This window comes from Dermochelys coriacea, chromosome 14 (genome assembly GCF_009764565.3).
Source record: "Dermochelys coriacea isolate rDerCor1 chromosome 14, rDerCor1.pri.v4, whole genome shotgun sequence".
Lineage (NCBI taxonomy): Eukaryota > Metazoa > Chordata > Testudines > Dermochelyidae > Dermochelys > Dermochelys coriacea.
In genome coordinates this window covers 26,579,181-26,590,076 of record NC_050081.1, presented here as the reverse complement: position 1 = coordinate 26,590,076, position 10,896 = coordinate 26,579,181, and the positions used below count along the sequence as shown (strand labels likewise).

The following is a 10,896-nucleotide window of genomic DNA, read 5'->3' as shown; positions in this document are numbered from 1 at the left end:
CAGGGAAGTGAAACTGAGCACATGATTAGGGAAGGGATTTTTAGTTGGGCTGTTTACAGGTCTTTGGTTTTGTTGTCACCTATTTAACTCAAATGTCTGAGAAATACTGGGGAGAAAAGCTTTTTGTTACAGATTCAACACCTCCTGCCTCTTCAATTAAAGGCTGAGAAATCTCCTACTTAGCTCTTGGGTCTTCCAAAGAGGTTTCCAGCAAAAAGGGGAAGACATGATGATGTTGCTGCTTTTTCTACAAACAACATTTTTTTTAAAAAATCAGTCCTTCTTTTTAGGTGATAAAGCCAACAAGGGCAAAACCCTTCTTTTTTCCTTTGCTTGGTTACTTGTTAGTGTATATTTTGTAAGAGACAAAAGGATGTCCTTGCACTTGTCCTTGTTGAACCTCATCAGGACTCTCCCTCAGATAAATAAATGTTCAACCTCCAGAGCCTGAGAATATAGACAGAAAGTCAAACCTTGCACTGATACCCTGAAAGATAATTCACATGGGCCCCATTGCTGCAGCAGATGCACTGGGCTACTGAGCATCAGAGCAGAGCATTCTCCTGAGCACGTTCTGCTCTCAGACCCAAGAGGGTGAAATCTAGGTAAAGCCTAGAGTTGGTTGGCAATTTTCGATAAAACAATTCTCTGTCAGAAAATGCTGATTTGACTAAATCGAGATGTTTGGTGGTAACGCTAATAAAATCAAAATAAAGTGCTTCAACGTCTTTGAAACAAAGTGTTTTGTTAAGACAAGGTCGGGAGGTAATATCTTTTATTGGACCAACCTCTGCTGGTGAGAGAGACAGAGACAAGCTTTCCAGACTCACACAGCTCTTCTTCAGGTCTGGGAAAGGTACTTCCAGGATCACAGCAAAATGCAAGGTGGAACAGATTGTTTAGCATAAGTCATTAGCACATACTGTAAGGGTCCATTTAAGGTAGAGACACCTCTGCAGTCATAGGTCAAAAAAGGGGGGGGGGGGTTAGCAGGTTACAGATTGTTGTAACAAGCCATAAATCCAATGTCACCTTTTAAAGTGTTATCACAGGTTTCAGAGTAGCAGCCGTGTTAGTTTGTATTCGCAAAAAGAAAAGGAGTACTTGTGGCACCTTAGAGACTAGTCTAAGGTGCCACAAGTACTCCTTTTCTTTTAAAGTGTTGTGCAGGTTTCCTTTGAGGATGAATACTGAGAGGTCAGACATAAAGTGATTGATGTGTGAAAAGTGTTCATCCACAGGTGATAGGGTGGTTTTGTCTTTTATCAGTTTCCTTGGTGAGTTCATTGGAGAGCATAGTGATTGGTTTGACCCACATATTAGGGTAGTAAATACCCTGGATGAGGTACATCACATGTTGTGATAGGCATGTGTAGGATCCATGGCTCTCTCACAACAGAAGGTGGTCCAATAAAATATATTACCTCACCTACCTTGTCTCTCTAATAACCTGGGACCGACACAGCTACAACTACACTGTTTTGTTAAAGTCATTTCGATATTACCTTAATTTTTCTGAGCTGTCCTTTAGTAGAACATTTCAAAACTGTGATCTTCATTCCAATTTGGGATGAAAGGAAGTTTCAAAGTGTTGGAATTTCCTGCAGAATGGAAATTCTGTGTTTTGACCAGCTCTAGTAGAGCCCCTGAGTAGGGGAGAGAGAGAGTGATGGCTCTCAGATACCAGGAGCCACACTACACAGACCAACATCACTGGAGATTACTAGGAAGCCAGTGGAGGTCTTTGGCAGCAGAGGTATTTATTCCCAGCAGTCACATCCTGCCCCAGCTGAAGTTTGGAGTGGTTTATAGGTGTTGCCCCTGTAGAGTACATCACAACATAGGTGCTGGAACAAGGGGTGCAGCGGGTGCTGCAGCACCCCCTGACTTGAAGTGGTTTCCCTTATATACATGGTTTACAGTTTGGTTCAGTGGCTCTCAGCTCCCCACTATAAAAATTGTTCCAGCACCCCTGCATTACCCCATAGGATCATTAAAGTTGTAGAAGGTCTAGGACTAGCAAACCTCAACTGCAGGGAGACATTCAGTGATATAACAAAGTCACACTGACTCCTGACCAAGGGACTAGAATGCAGAGACAGCTGTGGCAGCACTTATGGGTTTTATGGCTGCAGTAGTGAGGCAGGCTCTCTAAAGGTTCATGGAAAGGGGAGTGTATGCTGAGATTTTTGCCACTTGCCAACTGGCCTTGTTAGATCTCTCGCTCCTGAAAACCTCTGGAATCCCAAAAAAGAGCCATTTCTTCATTGCTCTTTCATACAGTAGTGAATAGCTGCAGAAGTTTGTGTTCTCGTATCTGCTCTGCTGGTCACACTATAACGAATCAGCTGTGTAGGTGATGCTACACTGTGGAGTCGGGTAGCCTGAGCAGCAGTTTCGATAAATTTCGTTTAGGTACATGACCATATAGCATCATCCTGGAACTTCCTGGCAATAACAGTATCCCTTTCCTGGGAACCAATGCCGTGATGGCTCTCTGCTCACAGACTGCACCTGGACTGCTCTCTGGTGGAAGGATGCAGAAGTAAACCAATGAAATGAATTCTGCATGCAAAAAAACCCTGTACTCTCCCCAGAAGTCACTTTTGAACAACTCAAACATTAAATAACTGCTTTATTGACACATGTACATCAGCAAGACAGAGAGAAGAAACTGGTCATCTCTGTAAGCAAAGGGAACTTTATTTTCTGTAAGTGTCAGAGAGGGATGATCACATAACAGCTATAAACAGTCAGCAACAGGGAAAATATACATTATGCATATTTCCTGTTTCTGTCCTGAAGGAAGCTCACTCATCCCTTTCTATTACTACCTAGAAAGAAAGAAACATTGTTTATTCCTTTTAGACATTAAGATTGGATTTGCAGCTGCCCTCAGCCAATTTCTAAAATGGCACCTGCAAGTGATATGCATTCACTTGTTTGCATATTCAATAGCCACACAGGGGAGCACAGTGAGGCTGGATGGACCTGTCTAGCTTTGCTAAGAGACAGTGGGAGGAAATAGAACTACAATCTATGAGTTTCTGAATGGTGCAAGCAGCTGCGGGGGGGGGGGGGTGTTAATTGAGTGTGGTACCCTAGGAGAGATGGAATGTAATGGAGAAAATAATTTGTTGACTTTTCTAGAGTGCTAGTCATCACTATAGTATCTGAGCATGCCACTGATCATTTAATTATTTATCCACAGTGGAACAGTTTCAGCAGGAGAGACTGAGAGTGCCCCATATCAGCCTAGCCCATAGCTCAGTGGTTAGAGCACTCTCCTAAGTGGAGGGAAACCTGTGTTCAAAATCTTTCTCCCCTAAGAAGGAATTGAACCTGGGTACCCCACATCCCAGGTGAGTGCTCTAACCACTGAGGTAAACGGCATAAGATGGGCACTGCTATTACCACCTCCTTCTCTGGCAGCTGGATTTTGAATGGGGCCTGATCCAGCAGCCAGCCTCCACCTGGATCGGGCCCCGTACAGAGAATAGGTAGCCGAACACGTCTCCTTCCCCGGTTCCTGAATCACTCTGCGGCTTAGGCAGTGGACAGGTGTCCAGGCACATGCCCAGAAACAGACTCCTAGGCACCAAGGAACTTTTACCCTGAACATATTGATCCAATATGTTTAGCACTGACAGGGTTTGACAGGAGTTTTGTGCATCGCAGTGGAGCCTAAAACTGGGAATTAAGCACCTAAGTACCCTTCTGAATATAGTCCTAAGTGACTTGCCCAAGATCACACAGAAAGCCTGTGGTAGGGCCAAGATTTGAACCTGACTGTCCTGAGTCCCATTCTGGTGCCTTAGCAAAAAGACCATTTTTCATAAAACCTCTGTTAAGGCAAAATTTCAGCTAAATAGCAGGACAAGATTTCTAACAATGAGATCTATTAGGCTGTGGAATAGTCTCCACAGGGCAGTAGAGGAAGTTCCATCACTTCGGAATAATCCTGCCCTGGCCCCCATGAGATGGACTGGGTGACCTAATGGGTTTTTTAAATTTCTAATGTCAGTGATTCTGTGACAGCTTCAGAGTAGCAGCCCTGTTAGTCTGTATTCGCAAAAAGAAAAGGAGTACTTGTGGCACCTTAGAGACTAACAAATTTATTAGAGCATAAGCTTTCGTGAGCTACAGCTCACTTCGTCTGTCACTGCCTGAGTGGGCATGCAAATGTGACGTAACTGCCTGCATTCCAAATGTAACTGCCTGAATGGGCATGCAAAGGCAGGATTTAGTACTTTAAATAAAGAAAAGGAGAACTTGTGGCACCTTTTCCTTTTCTTTTTGCAAATACAGACTAACACGGCTGCTACTCTGAAACCTGTACTTTAAATAGTTTCATTCGTAAAATTATAACCCTAATTATACAGGCTACTGTTGAAATTCATCCCTAAAAATGTGCAGTAGAAGGGTAAACTGTGGGGATATAACAGTAACCTTGTGAGAAATATCCAGCCCTTACAGATGAGTAGAAATTTTCTAGCAAATAATAAATTCACTTAAAAATGCATTTTCCAGGGCACTGAAACTCACAAATTCAGGTTAAATCCAGCAAATAGTTTTGTGCAAAACATTTCTTTTCTTCAAAAAAAGCTGATTTTTTTTCAATTTATTGTTTTCAATAATAATATAATATTATTAATTATAATTATAATATAATCACAATATAATTATAAATATAATATAATTATGATTATGATTATAATCAAATTATATAAATAAATATAATATATAATATGATTGTAATTATAATTATTATAATTAATAATGTCATTTTCAATTTAATGTTTTCTTCATTTTAAAATGGTGTTTCGTTTAGAAATTCAGCAAAAAAAAGTGTGAACAAAAAGGGGGTGAAAAACACCCTCAAACAACTGAAAAACTGAAAAAACCCCCACCTTTGGGGTCAAAAGAAAGATTCACCAGACCCAAAACAATTTATTTTTCAGGTTTTCATTTCAACTCCTGAACCAGGTTTTTTTTCAGGGTGACACTTGGACTGAGAAATCAGTTATTCGCTCAGCTCTACCAGCTCAGGTTTTCTAGTGCCCTGGGAGCGCTGAAGAGGTGAGGGAATTGAAGGAGCAGCGTGGGTAGGCTCCACTAGGGGTCAGTCCCTCCCATCCATTGCCTCTTGTTCAGAAGAAAAGAGGCTAAAAAGTTTGGACATGGAAGAAGAAAGCAAGTAGGAGATACTATGAAAAATGCAAGCAAAAAAGGCTAGCAGTATAGAAAAAAAGGAAAATAAAACTGGCAACGCAGCTTTGACCAGGTAGTCATACAGAATATATTAAGGTAAATTATGGGGAGGCAGTAGTTACTGAAATGGAAGTTACATTAGGCATTTTTAGGGTGATCATGTTATTTCTACCCCTCTTCTATAGGTAGCTTCTGAGCACTGGCCATACCAATGACACTACCAAGATAAAAGATAAAAGCTTTGTTTGTCATAGGGAAGCCTGGAGTCTATTTTACTGGTGAGCATAGCTGTGATTTCTAAGACAACTTAACCACCTTCAGGCATTCAGTGCAAACTGCACAGTTGCATCTAACATTAATGGCTTACCTTTTTGGAGGTAACTTTTCAGGTCTTAGTTCTAAAAGCTTAGTTCTGAAGCTTATTGACCTGAGACTCACAATATCTGCTTTTTCCTCAGCCTCCTCCAACTCATGCTGTACTTTCCTGAATTTGGAGAGGTGAACATTGACTTGTGTATCCTGTAACCAAAACACAAAAGGAACTAAGCCCAAGGAGAAGTGACATCCTGGCATCCAGTATCAGAGCTGAAGTGGGTATCTTGGCAAATTGTAAATGAATGTTTCTTCCTGTTAAATGACTCACAGCCTCTTAAACTTCTCTCTTTTAGGATTTGACTTTCAACTGAAGTTTATCCACCAAGTTCTGTAACCTCTTTTTGTTCTCTTCACCCTATTGAAGAGAGACCATGCCAGTTTACCTTTACGTTTTTGAAGAGAAAAAAACATTTCAGGTGGATTTTCTCTTTTGCACCTGCCTGGAAAGTCAGCTCCTTGATGCGCCGTTCATATTTCCAAATGCCTTTGATGGCATCTGCAGCTCGTTTCTGCTCTCCTTCCAGCTTGGACTCGAGCTCTTGGATCTGGGGAAGTAAATGAGAAATTAGGCACCAACTCTACTACAGGATGCAGAGGTTGAAATTGTATTCTTCACTACCAGCCTTCAGCTCAAGCACATACCCGGACTCCAGCTTCTGAAGCTGCTTCTTGCCACCCTTCAGTGCCAGCTGCTCTGCATCATCCAGACGGAGCTGCAGGTCCTTCACCATCTGCTCCAGGTTCTTATTCATCCTCTCCAGGTGAGTGCAGGTGTCCTGTTTCTTCTTCAGCTCCTCCACAATCATCACTGCCTTCAAAGTTAAACCACACAATGAACTCAGTAAGGGACTCAGACAAACAGATACAAAGATACAGGCAGTCTGAGGGGTTGCTTATGACTCCAGCCACAGGATTCCTGTTAACTTATTAGCTGCTTGCTGTATGCTTATTACTGTGACCTTCCACTTGCAATGGGATAGAGCGGGGATGCTACAGTAGTGATAATGGAAGCAGGGCATTTGCACAATCAAATGAACTCTACTCACAGGGTGTGTAGAGTATGACAATATGTGTGTGTACTGTATATGTGCATACATTGTTCGTGCAGAGACATGGACAGTTTTTATGATTACCTTTGAGGTTGCAGAAAAGATTTAAAACAATATAAATGTTATTTAAAACAAAACTAGGGTATGTGCAGCCTCGCATTTTGGTCTCCAAAGCTCAGACGATCTCCAGGGAAATTCAGGGAATATATCATAATAGGCCTTAGTGAGCAGTACATCTACCATTGAAAAGAACTGACTCTAAAGTTACAACGTGCAATTCATTTAATATATAGTCCTCAGATAGAGGACATATCAGATATTAAACTGATAAGAACAGATTTAATAATTTTATTAAGATGATGTTACAATAAAAAGAAAACAGTACAAAGTTTAAGCATAGAAGTTTCTGGTTATCAGGGAATAAGGTACAAATTATCAAGGGGTGCGAAATTCGGTTTCGGATCGGGTGGCGTAAGGAATACATAATCTGCAATCTCCCTGATTGGGGGTAAAAGGATAACGGGTCAAAGTACAGACATTGAGATATGGGGGTATGTTGTTCATATAATGGCTATGTTCAGATGTGGAGTATAATGAGTGGATACAATGATGAGGATGGATTTACCCTAGATTTAATGTTCAGTGAGTTTATGGTTCCAGTTCATATGGTCCAATGGAAAAAGTCTCTCGGTCCCTTTCTCATAGTTGATGCACGATGTCGTACCAGCTTACACCTCCTGGTACTGTCGGGGGCTGGTGATATGTTCGATGTAGATATCCCTGGACCATCAGATGGTGTCTGAGACCATGAGGCGCCGCATGAGCAATGCGTAGCATCGACCGATCTTGCAGGTCCGCAGCATACGCTCATTGCAGGGGTCCCAGGCACCTAGGGCTCTGACGATCAGGGCATCCATCTGCACCTCATAGCCCTTCGCTCTCAGGGTGTCAGAGGGGCTATTTTTCCAGCTTACAAGCTCGGGCTTCGCAGAAGGCCAGGGTCCTGTTCTCAAAGTAGACCATGACGTTGACGAGGATGATCTTTTTTTGGGCCTTGTCAGTGACTACTACGTCAGGTCACAATTGGCTGTCAGTACCGGGGATGGCACAGTTCACAGCGATCTCCCCCAGCGCAGTGCAATGGCTTTCACCAGGCTGTTCTGGATGGCATTGTGGCGCAACTGCCAGGCTCTGGAGTGGGGCTTGCAGCTGCACAGGACATGGGGCAGGGTCTAATAATTTTATTAAGATAATGTTGAAGTAAAAAGAAAACGGTACAGAGTTTAAGCATAGAAGTTTCTGGTTATCAGGGAATAAGGTACAGATTATCAAGGGGTGCGAAATTTGCTTTAGGAACGGGTGGCATAAGGAATACATAACCTGCAATCTCCCCGATTGGGGGTAAAAGTTTAATGGGTCAAAGTACAGACATTGAGATATGGGGGTATGTTGTTCATATAATGGCTATGTTCAGGTGTGGAGTATAATGAGTGGATATGGTCTAATAATTTTATTAAGACACTTAATCTTAGCCAAAAGGCCGAGAAGCGATCGGCAAAGTGCAATACAAAATTCCACGAAGTTCTGAGCTGTATATGTAGGAACGGCTGTGCCTCACACAAGTGCTAGGTCAATAATTGCATCCCTAAGCACCACAAGCCCACTAACTTCAGAACAAGGGCTAGCTGCTTAGGACTTCACTAGCAGAGCTTAACTCAACAGGTATATTAGCTGACTAAAGAGGTGATGCTAGCTACATATGGACAGGAAGTATTTTGTAAGCTGTGCAAGGCAACTAGTTCTGGGGAAGGTGATGGCCATTGTTAGGTGCACAGTACAAAGTGCATGAGTTAGCTGAACATTTAACCTGATATTCTGTGAAGCCACAAGGGACTGTTGTTTCTAAATTGTGTAAATATTTTTATCTCCTTTCTTCAGGGTTGTCTTCCTTATGAACTGAATCCAAGTATCAGCAACATTCACTGACTACCTCTGGAGATGTTATGGGTTTCCAGACTAATATGTTGGCCTTAGCTATGTTTTTAATAATATTTATGATTTAACTTCTCTTTTGCAACTAAACACAAATTGTTCCTTAGTGGTATGTACTATTCTGTAGAACAGCAGTAACCTCTCCCTGCACTTATTACACAGAATCACTTGTATTGATCTGGGAACCTGTGGGTTCAGTACAGGTACTCAGTTTAGGTTTTATTTCTCACACAGTCACACAAATTGGAGGTAATTGTTTCAGTCTACTTAGCACTGGTGAGGCCTCAGCTGGAGTTCTGTGTCCAGATTTGGGCACCACACTTTAAGAAAGATATGAGCAAATTGGAAAGAGTCCAGAAGAGAGCAACAAAAATGATGAGAGATTTAGAAACCATGACACACAAGGAAAGCTTGAAAGGGAGTCTTGAATTTAGTCTAAAGAGAAGACTGAGGGAGGACATGATAACAGCCTTCAAACTTGTAAAAGGTTGTTGTAAAAAAGATAATGATCAGTTGTTCTCCATGTTCACACGGTAGAACAAGAAATAATTGGCTTAGTTTGCAGCAAGCGAGATTCAGGTTGGATATTAGAGAAACTTTCTAATTATAAGGATAGTAAACTCTAGAACAGGTTACCTAGCGAAGTTGTAGAATCTCTGTCATTGGAGGTTTTTAAGAACAGGTTAGACAAACACCTGTCAGGTATGGCCTAGATTTACTTAAACTTGCTTCATTGGGGGGGAACAGATTAAATGATTTCTTGAGTTCCTCACCAGCCCTTCATTTCTATGATTCTGTGAAACTGCTAAAGGCTGCATTGATCCCTGGCACACCAGCCCCACTGCCTCGTGTGACCTCCTGCACCTTTATACAGGGCTGCAGACAGATCTCTCATCTAGACTCTGACACCACACACTTTATCTCACAGCACACAGGGCAAATGCTAAACTGTAAAAGAAGTAAATGAAATGAAACATTTACATCTGTAATTGCCTTCTTTGCCTTCTCTTTAGCATTTCTTGCCTCTTGAATGGCCTCCTCCACCTCACTTTGGATTTGGGCAATATCGGTTTCCAGCTTCTTCTTTGTATTCATAAGGGTGGTGTTTTACAAAAGAGAGAGAGTGAAGTAGCTATTGAGTCTCTGATCCTTTGTCCTGGGAAAGGATATGAAAAGATCCTGGAATTATTATTGGTTACTACTCTGTGTTTCTGTAGAACCGTGAATGTGTATAGCCCTGCAATGTGTGCTACCTGGGTATGCAGGAGCTGCACGCACTCAGTGTTGTCCATGAGCTCCTGTTCAGCCACTTTCCTGCTCCTCTCTGTCTGTTCCAGAGCTGTCCTTAGCTCCTCAGTTTCACCCTGCATCAGGTTAGCTCTGTGCTCAGCCATGGCCACCTGCTCCTTCAGGTCTTCTTGGCCTCGGAGAGCATCATTTAAGTGCAGTTGTGTGTCCTACTTATAAAGAAGAGTTGATTCTGTTACTGAGCATGCTGGCTACTGATTGTGTGATTCATAAAAAAAAGTATTAGTTGGAAAGTTAAATCAAAGACCTTGAGCACTCCTTGGACATTCATAGATTCATAGAATATCAGGGTATCTAGTCCAACCCCCTGCTCAAAGCAGGACCAATCCCCAACTAAATCATCCCAGCCAGGGCTTTGTCAAGCCTGACCTTAAAAACTTCTAAGGAAGAAGATTCCACCACCTCCCTAGGTAACACATTCTAGTGTTTCACCACCCTTCTAGTGAAAAAGTTTTTCCTAATATCCAACCTAAACCTCCCCCACTGCAACTTGAGACCATTACTCCTTGTTCTGTCATCCGCTACTACTGAGAACAGTCTAGATCCATCCTCTTTGTCACCCCCTTTCAGGTAGTTGAAAGCAGCTATCAAATCCCCCCTCATTCTTCTCTTCCGCAGACTAAACAATCCCAGTTCCCTCAGCCTCTCCTCATAAGTCATGTGTTCCAGTCCCCTAATCATTTTTGTTTTCCTCTGCTGGACTCTTTCCCATTTTTCCACATCCTTCTTGTATTGTGGGGCCCAAAACTGGACACAGTACTCCAGATGAGGCCTCACCAATGTCGAATAGAGGGGAATAATCACGTCCCTCAATCTGCTGGCAATGCGCCTACTTATACATCCCAAAATGCCACTGGCCTTCTTAGCAACACCGGCACACTGTTGATTCATATCCAGCTTCTCGTCCACTGTAACCCCTAGGTCCTTTTCTGCAGAAGTGCTGCCTAGCCATTCGGTCCCT

General features: G+C 42.3%; 1 protein-coding gene and 1 pseudogene across 1 annotated transcript; both read right to left on the bottom strand.

Annotated features, from left to right (window-relative positions):
* Nucleotides 1–5,617: 5,617 nt before the first annotated feature.
* Nucleotides 5,618–10,206, bottom strand: LOC119843003 (myosin-8-like). Its single transcript, XM_038371891.1, is given in 8 exon segments — nucleotides 5,618–5,649; nucleotides 5,652–5,730; nucleotides 5,855–5,941; nucleotides 6,027–6,131; nucleotides 6,225–6,398; nucleotides 9,609–9,736; nucleotides 9,883–10,084; nucleotides 10,183–10,206. Coding segments are annotated over 8 exon segments (831 nt in total).
* On the bottom strand, nucleotides 6,928–6,974 carry LOC119843413 (annotated as a pseudogene).
* Nucleotides 10,207–10,896: the final 690 nt, after the last annotated feature.